General features: G+C 41.3%; 1 protein-coding gene across 3 annotated transcripts in view; it reads right to left on the minus strand.

Moving 5' to 3' along the window:
- LOC109927082 (interleukin-17 receptor C) overlaps positions 1 to 16,029 on the minus strand; it is a 64,394-nt gene that overhangs the window by 12,288 nt on the left and 36,077 nt on the right. For all 3 annotated transcript variants that reach the window (XM_048606569.1, XM_048606568.1, XM_020526981.2), the window contains 8 exons: positions 15,651 to 15,695; positions 14,141 to 14,277; positions 12,412 to 12,468; positions 11,337 to 11,394; positions 10,173 to 10,360; positions 7,544 to 7,594; positions 6,328 to 6,373; positions 4,641 to 4,786 (listed from right to left, as the gene is read on the minus strand). In XM_048606569.1, the coding sequence (XP_048462526.1) occupies positions 4,641 to 4,786; positions 6,328 to 6,373; positions 7,544 to 7,594; positions 10,173 to 10,360; positions 11,337 to 11,394; positions 12,412 to 12,468; positions 14,141 to 14,277; positions 15,651 to 15,695 (728 nt within the window). The remainder of the gene's footprint in view (positions 1 to 4,640; positions 4,787 to 6,327; positions 6,374 to 7,543; positions 7,595 to 10,172; positions 10,361 to 11,336; positions 11,395 to 12,411; positions 12,469 to 14,140; positions 14,278 to 15,650; positions 15,696 to 16,029) is intronic.

The following is a 16,029-nucleotide window of genomic DNA, read 5'->3' on the forward strand; positions in this document are numbered from 1 at the left end:
TAGCTTTTGTGATAATGGCTTTCCTTTTTGATAAAGGCGAGGCAAATCACAGCTGATGAATGGAATCAGTTTTCTATGTTGGATATCTGTTCAACATTATGACTTCCCAACTGATAGTATGACAGAATACAGCTCCCATCAATTAGACTAGAATAGAATCCCTACACAGTGTGGAAAGAGGCCATTCGGCCTATCAAGTCGGCACTGACCCTCCAAAGAGAAGCCCACCCAGACCCAGCACCTACCTATCCCTGTAACCCGACATTTATAAAATTGTTCAGCATTCTGGCTTATTGACCACCTACACCAAAACCAGTTATCAATATGGCCACACTGAATGCAAGTGGAAATTTATTGCCAAATTCCATGTATTTTTGTACTCTGGCCCTCATTAAGAGCTGGCTTAAAGCTGTTGAGCCCATTTCAACTGAAGCCTTTCTGAGAGCTTCGAAAGTGCGAGCTAGATTTGAACTCAGATCACACGCTATTCGTAATTGAAATGAAAATGCATTTCCCTTTCCCATTAACAAGGTAGTGCAAATAAACCAGTCAGAACCAATTTCTGACATTTTGTTTTAAATGGAATCGGCAGATGAGAGATTCTCTTCGGCTTGTACATCCCATTGTATTCCTGTAAAGCTCCTGATGGTAAGCAATACAGGCTTATGTATGTCCACACAGATTTAAAAAAAGACATTAACTTCACTAAGCAAAGGAACAAGAAGCATGATCCACTAGTTTAATGTGAGATACTGCAAGAGAACTGCTCATGTGTGATTCTCCACACAGAATGATTATCTTTGTAGGAGTGGCTGTGTGGTGTAGCAAATGAATCGCTTTGGATAACGGGTTAGCTTATAACTGTCTTTGTTCATTTACCTGCTGATGACACAAACAGGCTTCTGAATACTGGGTGCCCTACATTTGATAACCAATAGGATTCTGAATTTGGAAGAAAAAAAAAGAGATGATATCATTCAAACATAGAATTCTGAAAGGGATTGATTCGTAGACTTATAATTTTTTATTCATTTGTGGGATGTGGGCGTCGCTGGCTGGCCAGCATTTATTGCCCATCCCTAGTTCCTCTTGGGAAGGTGGTGGTGAGCTGCCTTCTTGAACCGCTGCAGTCCACCTGCTGTAGGTTGACAAACAATGCCATACAAAGAGAATTCCAGGATTTTGACCCAACGACAGTGAAGGAATGACAATATATTTCCAAGTCAGGATGGTGAGTGTCTTGGAGGGGAACTTGAAGACAGTGATGTTCTCACATATCTGTTGCCCTTGTCCTTCTAGATGGAAGTGATTGTGGGTTTGGAAGGTGCTGTCTGAGGATCTTTGGTGAATTTGTGCTGTGCATCTAGTAGATAGTACACACTGCTACTGACTGTTGGTGGTGGAGGGAGTGAATGCTTGTAGATGTAGCGCCAATCAAGCGGGCTACTTTGACCTGGATGGTGTCAAGCTTCTTGGGTGTTGTTGGAGCTGCACAGATCCAGGCAAGTGGGGAGTATTCCATCACACTCCTGACTTGTGCCTTGTAGATGGTGGACAAGCTTTGAGGAGTCAGGAAGTGAGTTACTCGCCACAGTATTCCTAGCTTCTGACCACCTCTTGTAGTAACTGTGTTAACGTGCTGAGTTCAGTTGAGTTTCTGGTCAATGGTAACCCCCAGGATGTTGATAGTGGGGGATTCAGTGATGGTAACACCATTGAATGCCAAGGGGTGGTGGTTAGATTGTCTCTTATTGGTGATGGTCGTAACCTGGCATTTGTGGGGCACGAATGTCACTTGCCACTGGTTAGTCCAAGCCTAGATATTGTCCAGATCTTGTTGCATTTGAACATGGACTGCTTCAGTATCTGAGCTGAACATTTTACAATCACTGATGAACATCCACACTTCTGACCTTATGATGGAGAGAAGGTCATTGATGAAGCAGCTGAAGATGGTTGGGCCAAGGACATTACAATGAGGAACTCCTGCAGAGATGTCATGGAGCCGAGATGATTGACCTCCCACAACCACGACCATGTTCCTATGTGTCAGGTATCACTCCGACCACTGGAGATCTGATACCCATTGATTCCAGTTTTGCTAAGGCTCCTTGGTGCCACACTCGTCCAAATGCAGCCTTGATGGAAGGGCTGTCGCTCTCATCTCACCTCCAAAATTCAGCTCTTTTGTCCATGTTTGAACCAAGGCTGTAATGGAGTCAGCAGCTGAGTGGACCTGGTGGAACCCAAACTGGGCGTCATTGGTTATTTCTGAGCAGATGCTGCTTGATGGCATGTTGATGACACCTTCCATCACTTTACTGATGATTGAGAGTAGACTGATGGGGTGGTAATTGGCCGGGTTGGATTTGTCCTGCGTTTTATGTACAGGACATATCTGGGCAATTTTCCACATTGTCAGGTAATTACCAGTGTTGTAACTTTACTGGAACAGCTTTACTGGAGCACAAGTCTTCAGTACTATTGCCAGAACATGGTCAAGGCCCGTAGCCTTTGCAGTATCCAGTGCCTCCAACCATTTCTTGATATCATGTGGAGTGAATCGAATTGACAGAAGACTGATATCTGTAATGCTAGGGACCACTGGAGGCCAAAATAGATCATCTACTCGGCACTTCTGGCTGTAGATTGCTGCAAAAGCTTCAGCCTTATCTTTTGCACTGATGTGCTGGGTTCTTCCATCATTGAGGATGGGGATATTTGTGGAGCTTCCTCCTCCAGTGAGTTGTTTAATTGTCCACCACCATTCACGACTGGATGTGGCAGGACTGTAGAGCTTAGATTTGATCCATTGATTGTAGAATCACTGTGCTCTGTATATCACTTGCAGCTTATGCCAGTTGGTATGCAAGTAGTCCTGTTTGGTGGCTTCGTCAAGTGGATACCTCATCTTCAGGTATGTCTGGTGCTGCTCCTGGCATGCCCTCCTGCACTCTCCATTGATACAAGCTTGATGGTAATGATTGAGTGGGGAATATGCCAGGCCATGTGGTTACAGGTTGTGTTGCTGTTGATGGCCCACAGCGCCTCATAGATGTCCAGTCTTGAGTTGCTAGATCTGTGCGAAACCTGTCCCATTTAGCATGGTGATAGTGCCACACAATACAATGGAGGTTATTCTCAATGTGAAGGCAGGACTGCATCTCCACCAGGACTGTGTGGTGGTCACTCTTACTGATACTGTCATGGACAGATGCAACTGAAGCTGGCAGGTTGGGGAGGATGAGGTCAAGTATGTTTTCCCTCACCACCTGCCACAGACCCAGTCTAGCAGCTATGACCTTTAAGACCTGACCAGCTCAATCAGTACTACTGCTGCTGAGCCACTCTTGGTGGTAGACATTGAAATGCCCCACCCAGAGTACACTTTGTGCCCTGGCATCCTCAGTCCTTTTTCCAAGTTGTTCAACATGGAGGATGGTATGTGGTAATCAGCAGGAGGTTTCCTTACTTGTGTTTAACCTGAAGCCATGAGACTTCATGGGGTCCACGGTCAATGCTGAGGACTCCCAGAACAACATCCTCCCGAATGTATATTACTGTGCCATCACCTCTCCCAGGTCTGTCCTGCCAGTGGGACAGGACATATCCAGGGATGGTGATGGTGGTGTCTGGGACATTGTCTGTAAGGTATGATTCCATGAGTATAACTATGTCAGGCTGTTGCTTAATTAGTCTGTGAGACAGCTCTCCCAATTTTGGCAATAGCCCCAAATGTTAGTGAGGAGGACTTTGCAGGGTTGACAGGACTATTTCTGCCATTGTCTTTTCAGGTGCCTAGGTTGATGCCGAATGATCCATCCAGTTTCATTTCTTTAAGAGTTTGTAGTGATTGGTACAACTGAACAGCTCGCTAGGCCATTTCAGAGGGCAGTTGAGAGTTCGCTACATTGCTGTGGGCCTGGAGTACCATGTAGGCCAGACCAGGTAAGGATGGCAGATTTCCTTCTCTGAAGGACTTTAGTGAACCAGATGCTTTTTTTTGGACAATCAATGATGATTTCATGGTGATCAGTAGATTCCAGTTTTTATTTTAAATTGAATTCAGATTCCACCATCTGCCATGGCAGGATTCAAAGCCTGGTACCCAGAACATGAACTGAATTTCTGCATTAATGGTCTAGCGATAATACCACTCGGTCATCACCTACCTCTCGGACAGGCTGGGGAATGAAGAAATCAAAGGGCATTGGCTCAGGATAAGGGAGCTAATCATTTAGACTAAGACAAGGAGAAATGTATTCGCTCAGGAGGCTCTGAATCTTTGGAAGTCTCTAGCCCAAAGTGTTGAATGATTAAAAAAAAACTGTCACCAATTCAATGTATTCATTCATGGGATGAGGACATTACGAGGCCAGCATTTATTGCCCCATTCCAACGTGGAGTTAAGGCTAATGAACAGTCATGATCATACTGAATGGCTACATTGAGACACTGCACAATCGGCTCTTGTCCCTTCCTTTCATGTGCTCTCTGCTAACTGTCTCAGGCCTAAACACGCTGTCTTAGATCAGTCTGCTCTAATGCAACATGATTCTGCTTTCATTTGCAGCGTTGAAATTGAAACATCAGTTAAACCAAACACCTCAAAGCAGTTGTCTATTACAAATTTAACTTACAACTTTTATGTTCTGCGGGAAATGATCACACTTGTTTCCTTTCACTGTGCAGATCGAGAAGTTCATTTTGTTTATTCTATGATGTATAGTCAAGGTGATGTTCTTGTGCTTCACTTTAGACTCTACTTTCCACAGGAATGAATGATCTAAAAGACAATCATAGAATAATCAAGCCTGAATATACAGCAAACCTGCTTTCATGATAACTAAGTAATCCTAGAAAGATACAAGACAAGCCAGAATAGACCTTTGTTACAGTCCCAGGGTTACACAGCTCCTTTATGACTATCCTTCTCTTACTGTTATCTCACTATAAAGCAGATGAAGTCATAAAAGTCAAACTGAGGCCTTTGAAGATCCATTTCATAATTGTGCAACATCAAAATATAAAACTGTGTCCAATACAAACTGCAGGGAAACAGGACAGTTCCACAGTGAAAAGTATTACTTTATTCATGTTTTGTGTCTAATTGTATTAACATGTTACATTGTAATATAACAAATGTGGTTCAGAAACAGATATTTAGTCCAATAGGTGCTAATGCTTCACATGAGACTCCTACCCCACCTCCGTACTCAGTTCAGATGGAGGCCAAGTGCAAACAGCAGAAGGAGCATGTGAAAATCCAGACATTTACATCAACAGCACCCCCCAACCTAATCAGTATCTGCCCAGCTTTCGCACAGTGTGGGGATCCAGCATTTGGATTGCTTAGTCCTCACTAAGTCTCACAACACCAAGTGGCCTTAGGGACTGCCTAACAAATCTATTTTTATTCCTTTCCCCTAATGTTATTATCTAGCTCCTCCTTTTAGTTTTGTAAAGGTTGTGTCCAAATGCAGCATGTTGTTGGTGGTGGTGGTGGGTAGGCCACCATGTGCTCAGGTCGGCATTGGGCACAAGGCCATGCTTGGCTCAGAACTTGCTGCCCACATAAGGGCCTCTTCAAAGCACACGATTTCTGTCCCAGTCTCTTTAAATCAAGACTTGCAATTAGATATCACCTTTAATGGAGCAAAACATCAAGATGCTCTTACAGGAGCATCATCAAAATACATTTAACACTAAGTTACATAAAGTGACAGTACGGCAGGATACCAATAGCTTGGACAAGGAGGTAATTGTCAGGAGGGTTACCAGGAGAAATAGAGTTGAAGAGGCAGAGAGGTTTAGCAAGAGAATTCTAAAACTCGTTGCCCAACTCACTGAAGGAGCAACTGTCAATGGTGGGTTGACCATTGAGCAGAATGGAGGATGGTCCAGAGATCAGGATTGGACAAACACAGGTATCTCATGTGGAGCAAGAGATAGGGAGGGGTCTGGCCATGGAAGAATTAGAAAGTTGAGGTGTTGTTCAAACTGGAGTTAATGTAGATCAGCAAGCACAGAGGGGATTGGTATATGGGAATTTAATGGGGCAGAATCAGCCGGCAGCAGTGAAGGTCAAGCTCAAGTTTATGGAGGCGGAAAGATGAGAGACTTCAGCAGGAGCACACTGGAAGTCAAGTTGACAGGTAACAAAAGCACAAAAAAGGAGTTTTCAGTAGCAAATATGCTGAACCACAGTCAACAAAATGTATTGTCCCTTGTAAATTCAAACAAAGTGCCATAAAAAGCAGTCAGAAGACATGGATGACAGTCTATCAATAAAACAAAAAAAACTAGCAGCAGGTAAATTCTACTCACCAGAATCAAAAGGGCAACTAAAATTTACATGATCCCCAGAGATAATCTAAGTAAACAAGAAAATAAGTTCAGAAAAAAAAAGTATCATAATACGCAATTTAGAAACATTAACCCACAAGCCAAAAGCAGTAAATAAACTAACTATTTTAGTTTCTGTGACTGTCAATTATATGATTTAATGATTGGGAATTAAAAGAGTGAATGTAATATGCAACATTAGGTTTCTCTCACTATTGAGATTAACACTTCATTTCAGGCACACATTCATGCAGAAACTCATCTTTTAAAGATTGCATCATGTTTGTGTAAAAAGAATGTGGAATGCATTGTTGTAAGCATCAATTGAGGCATTCAAGAGAAAAGTGGATGGTTATTTAAATAGAAAAATATGCAGGGGTACAGGGAAAAGGCAGGAGATTGGGGAAAAAGTTCAAATGCTCAGGGAGGTGACAGAGACATTATATACTGAATGGCCTCCTTCTGCATAGTAACAGTTCTGGGATTCCCTGAATATCTTGTTTAAGGGATGATGTGCAGCCAAGAAAATGCAGCAACAACAACAACTTGCACATCTATAACACTTCCTACATTCAACAATGGTAAAATATTCCAAGGTGTTTCACACCAGTGTTTTCAAACAAAATTTGATACCAAGCCACATAAGGAACTGTTAGGACTGATTCCAAAAGAATCATCTTAAAAGTACAGAAGGTGAAGAGGTACGGGGAGAGAATTTAAGCCTAGGCAGCTGAAGGCATGGATGTCAATGGTGCAGCCATTACAATGGGAATGCAAATGAGATCAGAATTGAAGGAACATAGAAATCTCATCATACTTCTCAGAATCTTGGATAGATAAATAGATTTTATAACAAAAATGGGAATTTTGAAATGGAAGTGTCAGTAAGAATCAATGCAGCTCAGTGATCAGAGGAATGGGTGATGGAAATTATCAGTGTGTAGTGTTTTACTTCTGACAAAATCTATACTTTATTAGAGAGAACAATGGTATATGCAATTAATGGACAGAAATGGCATGCTGCCAGACCCGCTGAGCTTTTCCAGCAACTTTGTTTTTGTGCATGACTACAAAAGTCTGAAACAAAAACAGAAATTGCTGGAAACTCTCAGCAAGTCTGGCAGCACGTGTGGAGAGAAATCAGAGTTTCCTTCTTCAGAACTAAAAATGTCTAACTCATCGTAACATCAGTAAATACCTTTATGCAGAGGGAGGGGTGTGGATCCACACTTTTGAACTCATTCAGTTTCTGATTGGAAGAGAAAATGAAAAGGCTGAGAATAATACTCTTTTGACAGAGAACAACATTTAAAGATGCAAAGATTCGTATTCAGGTTTAGATTGGTGTGTGCTTACCCTTACTCATTCCAGCAATAAATATTTTGAGAAATACAAAAATTAGCACAGATTATGACACCACCACTACCAATACAGTAGCAGCAATATCAACACAGATATTAATGGTAGTTAACAACAGATTGTCTCTAATCTTCTGCACTGCAGTATTCTGTCTGCTCTGACATTATGATGAATAGATTTTAATTATTTTTCAAACACATCACAGAATCCCCAGAGTGTGGAAGCAGGCCATTCGGCCCATCAAGTCCACTCCAATTTTTCCAAAGAACATCCCACCCAGATCCACCCCACTGCCCTATCCCTGCACTTCCCTTGGCCAATCCACCGAACCTGCACATCTTTGGACTGTGGGAAGAAACTAGAGCACCAGGCGGAAACCCATACAGACACGAGGAGGATGTATAAACTCCATACAGGCAGCCGCCCAAGGGTGAAATCGAACCCAGGTCCCTGGCGCTGTGAGGCAGCAGTGGTAACCACTGAGCTACTGTGTCGCCCTTCGGTGGATGCTGCATGTCAGTGCATTCCCTCCCCAAAGGAATATCATGACAAGGAGGATTTGGCCCTGGACCCCTCAAGCCCAGTCTGCCATTTAATAAAATTGTGGCTGATTTGATTGTGAGCTTAACTTCACTTTCCTACCTTCCCCTGCCAGACCAATCATCGTTCAATTTAACTCCACCTTGAATGTATTAATTGATCTAGCCTCCACTGATCTCTGTAGAAGGGGTGAGCAACCTCCTGCAAAAAGAAGTTCTACCTCATCTCTGTCTTATTATAAAACCCCTTATTTTTAAGCTGCCTCCTAGGGCTCAAACACAAAATATACTCTCAGCATCTATCCTCTGAAGCCTCCCTCAGAATCTTACATTTGTCAATAAGATTATCGCTCAAACTCCAATGAGTATAGACCTAACCTGGTCAACTTTTCCTCAGAAAAGTTGAAGAATGGACAAGAAAATTTATACCCTGTGATCGGTTTGTTTCTATAGTACATTGGAATATAGGATTTAGGGGCATGGTTAGGCCTTTCAGCCCTTTGAGCCTGCTCTGCCAATTAATAACACAATGGCTAATCTGGTTATGGTCTCAACTGCACTCTCCTGACTGCCCCCAGGGTCCTAGACTCTACTCCTAATCTATCAAAGTTCTGTCCAACTCTGCCTCAAATAAAGTTAAACAACACAGCTTCCACTACTCTCTGGGCAAGAGAATTCCAGAAACTAAAATCCTCAAAGAAAATAAGATTTTATTTCCTCCTGCAGTGGAAGATATGAGATATTACAACACGTTAAGGCTATCACAAGAAAATATACCATTTCTAAATATGACAATTTTCCCTGTATTTTGTTTAGACAGTAACACAGATGTCACAATATGGTAAACCTTCCCAGCACAGAGTACCCAAATAAAATGTCAATGAGAAAGGAAAATCTTATGAATCATGAGTTGAAGTGCTGCATTAGTCTGCAAATACTCTGTCTAAATTGAGAGTGCGGCTTCATGAGATTCTTAATGGATTAACATGCCTTTGCTCCTGGCTGGTCAGGTTTAGTCCAAGAATAATGCATGATATAGACCAGAAAAGGTTCCAGCCCAAGATTCCATGCTGAAAGTCTGCAAGGTAAGGCACTGTAGTGCAATGACTGTATTACTGGACTAATAATCCAGGGATCTGAATTAATAATCCAGAGGACATCGCTTGGAAAATTTGAAATTGGGAATTGAAAACCTGGTATCGGCAGTGTCATAAAAAGACTCAAAAGGTTCTGTCAAATATTTAAGTTCAGAAAGTTTCCATTTTTATTTAATCAGTTCAATTTGTTTTCCAGTCCCATGCCCAAGACATTCACCCTTAACTCCCTGATAAAGTGAAAAAGCAAACTAATCATCTGCAACTTCAGGAAGGGAACATGTGGCAGTTTATGCAGGTCACCAATCCCTGCTCAAGACAGCTAAGGATAGACAATACATCCAATCATTTCCATTCTGGAATTTAATTTAAAAAAGAAGCAAAAAAAAGTGTCTCGTGCGATGTCCCAGTGTTGACCGTCAGAGTCACAAATCTTCAGATGAGGTCTCCAACAGGAAATGGGAGGAAGGGCCGAAAATTATAAAAAGGAAAGGTTTAAAGCATTAGTACATAATAAAATGCCAAACTGAAGAATGAAAATTGGACATAAAGAGAAATACTGGAAGTAAACAACAGTGAACGGAAGTGCATGTTAACATTTTGGAGGGAAATCTTTCATCTGGGCCTGGAATACTTGAGCATCACATTCATTTTCTAATTCTTCATTTTACCTCAGTTGAAGTGAACACAGATGAACCTACTCTGTGGACAACCATCAACACAATCCCATATATTAGTTACCAGTGATACAATAGGATATAAATTCCAACTGAAATCATAAAGATACTTTTAGGCTGTTCTTAAAGCCATGTCAATGACCTATGAAAATACTTACATTAATTTGAATTGTCTGCCTGGAGTGAGGGATCTCATGACATAGTGCATCTGTATCTCCTGTTTTTGAACATAGGGAGATCTGCCCCACAGTGTTGCATGGTGACGAGAATGTCCACTGAAGTGCTTTCCCCTTGTATTCCACTGCCAGGCTGCTCAGCTGCCATACGTTTTCTTGAAATTGCTTATCTAAAATAAATTAATACATTTAACAGAAATCAAAATATTCTCTGCACATGTTTGAAATGTTTGTATAGAGGGAGCACTATACAAATGTAAACTAGATAAATCCTTTTTGATACCGAGAGATTAAGGTAGTACCAAATGAAAATATATAAACATTATTAATAGGAACTGGATGGTTCAATGGATTAGACACAGTCACAAGAATTAGGATTGGGAGAAGGTCGTTTAGCTCCATCGTCAAGCAACAGAACTGAAACCCAGCACTGACTAGAGGACTGTGATACACAAAGATGATGATGACACACACACAAAAACACACACGCAAGGAAAAATGGACAGGGGGTGGCACGTTAGGAACCCAGGTTTGATTCCACCCTTGGGTCTGCTTGAACTTTGCACGTTCTCCCCATGTCTGCCTGGGTTTCCACCAGTGCTCTGGTTTCCTCCCACAATCCAAAGATGTGGGTGTAAGGTGGATTGGCAATGCTAAACCGCCCATAGTGTCCAGGGATGTGCGGGTTAGGTGGGTTAGCCATGGGAAATGCAGGGATTGGGTAGAGGGGGTGGGTCTGGGTGAGATGCTGTTCACTAGGTCAGTGTGGACTCAATAGGCTGGATGGCCTGCTTCCACGCTGTAGGGATAATGATTTATCTGACAAGCAGCCAAACCACTATAGCCCTCCACCAGTGAATTTTGTCCCCAGATAATCTATGTGATTGACATATTACAGACTGGACACTGCTGTATCGGTCACAGTGAAACACAGACGAGTGAATTTTGTTTATTGTAACAAACTCTATGTTTCAGCAGAGGAGCTAAAATCCTCTTCTTTCCATGTTAAGTATTACATAGCTAATTATTTATACAAATACAACACAGTGGGGACAGAAACGTTGAAAATGTAAAATAGATCTTTACTTTAAATATACGATGAGCTAAACACCCGAGGCCACAACAGTAAGAAGCAGTCAAACTCACACTTAGAAAAGGGACATTCTTCAGCCCGCCTGGCATCTTCGATTGTTGCTGACCATGCCTATCAAAACCAGAGGACTGTGTAAGCAAAGTCAGTCTGAACCATAGCTGCCCCTTCTAAATAGCCTGTAGTCCACTGCAAGCAGCATATTGAATTTTGATCCATTGGGATACAACAAGTTCCAGCCCCCAACCCCCATCTCAAGTAAATAAAACAAAACTACAATGACAACATGTAATTAGAACAATCTTACAAAGAAAACACAGCCAGGTAAAACTTCTCAGTATATTGCTACTTTTCAAGAAGAGTCAGATTACACATGGAGTCACACACACCTGTGAAAATACCTCAATCACACAACAAGCTTTTTACAAATAAATGTTATTTATCAATGGTATCAAGATTGATACTTGAAATTGCGTCTTGAATATAAACAGAGTTTACACAAGTATGTTTTCTTTAACAAAAATATAATTGGGTACTGATTTAAACATTTCCTCATGGTATAAAATCAACCGTGACTTCTGAGATATGGAACTGAATTTCCCTGTCGTTGATGGATTAACATCACAGAGGGAATTCTGATCTATACATGACACTGCTACTAAGCTACTGAAATAGCCTTCCTCAGGCCCTTATCAACTATTGACAACAGCACTCCTCAATGAGTTAATGTGGGGGAAGAAAAACTGCTGCTTCTTTCAAAAGAAACAAACAAAGGGGATGCTACTGAATTGCAAGAATACCTCAAAGAGAGGGAGGGTGTCATGGGGTTGGTGGGAGAAGTGGCATCAACAAGAAAGGCTCCCGAGTCTCCGTTCATTTTTCTGTGTGTTTGCCAGTTGCAACTCCAAGATTGATCTGAACCCACTACATGGCCCACCACTGGTGAGTTCTGCTGGTCTCCAAGGACAATTTATTAAAGCTACCTAAGCGTGAGTCCCTTCAGATTTCAAAAGCTACAGAGCAATCGCCCAAACATAGAACAAATACAGATCGTGGATAATGTTCAGAAATAGAGCTCTTCACAAATCTTAATTTTAACATTTCAGATAGAACCATATGATAGACACATACCTGCACGCACAAACAAGGGACGATGTCTGAGAAGTTAAGGTGTACTTCGGTCCCTTCCTGGATAAACAATAATGAAGAAGCATCACTCCATGTATTTATGAAAAGGCATCTTTCACTATCGTTGAAGCACAACTAACAGGCCAACCAACTTAGTGGGGTCAAAAATTTGTCTTAGGCTCTAATATAAAGTTAGTGACAGCACATTACTCAGCCTGAATATCTTTTCCATTGAAAGAATCTGAAAATGGTGTAAAAAGGGTGGCCAATTTGCCATAATCTGTTCATGAATCATCAAGTTTCACCCTCAGCCACTCTTACTTCCTACTTACGTGGTCACAGCTTTAAGCCCTTAAATTGCTCTTCAGTCAAATCCATCTGCCAAAGGGTGTAAAATTCTTTTGTTTCAAGGTGCTCAAATAGTGAACTGACAACCAAGGCTTAACCAGGCAAAAGACCATGTTTGAGCATCAGCAGTAGGTATATGATTTGAACGTTGTAGCTCTGCAGTACAATGCTGGTAGACTGCGAGATAAGGATATTTGGGGCACCTTAGGTTTTTACGTTGTGGAACTGAGTTGCTCTGGGAAAGAAACCAACGCGCGTTTATAAATCAGATTGTTGAATTGTCCTTTAAATTCCACCCAGGGCCTTCTGGATTGAACTGTTGAGAAAACCTTATAAATCCAGCCTGGAACATTTTATATTTTAAAAAAAAAAATCACTGGATAGTGATTAAACAAATCCTAATCACTCCAATTTGCAAAGTGGAAAGAATAATAGGTTTCCCATTTTTTCAGGAGACACTTTGGGGGGTGGGTTGGGAAGAAGCAAAATGATGGACCCAAAAATTCCTAGTTGCCTGCAATAGCAGTCACAATCTCACTCACTGTGTTTTGGAATTAAAATTGATTAGCTGGCAGGGGATTGACTTCATTTCAAAGTGTATCAGTCCAAATTTATTTATTCAATTGCATGATGTGGGCATCACCGACTGGGCCAGCATTTATTGCTTGTCCCTAGTTGTCCTTGACAAATTGGCAGTTAGCTGCCTTCTTGAACTGCTGCAGTCCACCTCCTGTCGGTTGACCCACAATTCCTTTAGGGAGGGAATTCCAGGCTTTTGCCCCAGGGACAGTGAAGGAATGGTGATATGTTTCCAAGTCAGGATGGCTTGGAGGGGAACTTGCAGGTGGTGTGTTCCCACATGTCTGCTGCCCTTGTCCTTCTAGATGGAAGTGGTTGTGGGTTTGGAAGGTGCTTTCTGAGAATCTTTGGTGAATTTCTGCTGTGCATTTAGTAGATAGTACACACTGCTGCTACCAAGCATCGGTGGTGGAGGGAGTGGATACTTGTAGATGTAGTGCCAATCAAGCAGGCTGCTTGAATACCATACTGACAGCTATTCCAGCCCAAGCTGCAGCCGAGAACACAGTACCCATGCCTCTGCTTGTCCTTCAAATATATATGTTCAGTTTTTAAATCATATTTTCTCTTGTCATCTCCTGACTTGTACCTTGGTTTACTTTCCTCAGTGTGAGCTAACTGTAAGCCCTCACTTAATGCCACTCTTTGACATCTAGCCAGAGATACCAACCAACCATGTGTGACATTACAGACAGTAATCTGATCCTATATGATAGTGGTTTGAAATTTAATAGAAGTGTTGAACTTTCAAGAGTTTACAGATTTACACACCCACATTAATAACAGAATTTCTAATACCACTTACCAATTTGTCAGCAAATGGTGAGTTGGTGCTTACAAACAGTGGTGTCACATTATACTTGAACAACATGTGGGAATTCTCAGGTATGTTGATCACAGCCTGTTGTGTCTTGTTGTCAAGTGTGGTATTTATATTTGGAACTGTAATGCAAGAAATTGACATGAGGAATCTTATGTGAGCCAAATTATAATTATCTTGAGTCAAAGAAGCATTAAGATTAATGAAAACTGAACCTGACATCTGGAAGTTTGGTGTAAATTCATGTCTCTCAGTTGTATAGCTTAATTAATTGTAACTTCAATGTCCTTCTCTGTCATTATTTCAGGATATTTTAAGCAAGAATCTATTGAGGGAATAAAAACCGAAAGAACTGCAGGTTCTGTAAATCAGAGACAAAAATAGAAATAGCTGGAAAAGCTCAGCTGGTCTGGCAGCATCTGTGGAGAGAAATCAAAATTAATGTTTTAGGTTGACTGACCCTTCCTCAGAACTACACTCAACCCGAAACGTTAACTCCGATTTCTCTCCACAGATGCTGCCAGACCTGCTGAGCTTTTTCCAGCAATTTCTATTTCAATCTATTGAGAAACTATTGACAAGAAAAGCTCCTAGTATTCTGTCCACTTGTCTAATCATACTTTAAGGCAAGATTGCAGATACCATGGGAAAGATTTTACACTTAAATGTTTGAAGCTCCAATGGAGTTTAAAAAATACTGAGAAACTCAGACTTCATAAATAAAAATTGTTAAAATTCACAATTGTAATTCCTTGAGTTTGCTTTACCTGGCACAATTTTAAAAAACACGTTATTCCTTCCTCCACATCTTTTTGACTCTTGCAACACGAATATCCCCGATTTCCTTCACTTTCATCTTTGGTAACTGCATTTTTAACTGGCCTCAATCTCTGATTCTCTGCCTCTCCCTCCTCCTTTTGGGCACTCCTTAAAAGCCACCTCTTTGAGCAAGCTTTTCGTCAACTGTTCTATTAGCTCCCAATACTAAAGGTGCTATATAAATGGGAGATAGCGTTGTTGTGTTACCTTGTGCAATTACCAGAAAGAACTGTTAACTTGAATTGTCATTCTACAGATTTGTTTCATTATGAGCTGTCCTGATGTTTGTTGCATTGTAACATTGGAAATCATAGAATCTTTACAGTCCAGAAGCAGGCCATTCAGCCCATTGAGTTCACAACGAGCCTCCAAAGAGCATTCCACCCACACCCACCCCCCTACCCTATGAACCTACAATTCCCATGGATAACCCCCCTTAGAGTGCATATCCCTGGACACTATGGGAAATTTAGCATGGCTAATTCACCTAACCTGCACATCTTTGATCATTTACAAATTTCAGTTCACACTCCATTTCACAGAGTCATGGAAATAGACCCTTTGGTCCAACTTAGGAGCTTCCTTCACCACTTCTATGTCATTGACATGAAGAAATAATAGATTATAAAAGTGCATGCAGTATATAAACATTGTATTTCAAACTCTGCTTCCTCACCCTTGCACCATGTTATGTTCTCCAGAAAATCTTTCAAGGTACAATCTGCAAAAAAAGAAAAAAAAAAATCCCACAGACTCGTTAGGAATTCCATATCAACATATTCAATTTGTACAGTAGTGAAGCAACACAGGCATAACCATTTCCAGACACTATAAAGTTTTAGCTGGAGATTATAAGAATCATAAAATCATGGAATGGATAGGACTTAGAAAGCAGCCATTCAGCCTCTCTCCTTATAAAGCAACTCAGCTAGTCCCACTGACCAGCCTATTCCCTATAGCACCGCAAATCATCTTAACTGCATTTTATCCAATTCTCTTCTGAAAGCCACAATTGAATAGACTTCCACCGCACTGTCCAGATATTTTAGATCTTA

Source organism: Rhincodon typus, chromosome 16 (genome assembly GCF_021869965.1).
Source record: "Rhincodon typus isolate 14 chromosome 16, sRhiTyp1.1, whole genome shotgun sequence".
NCBI classification, from domain to species: domain Eukaryota; kingdom Metazoa; phylum Chordata; class Chondrichthyes; order Orectolobiformes; family Rhincodontidae; genus Rhincodon; species Rhincodon typus.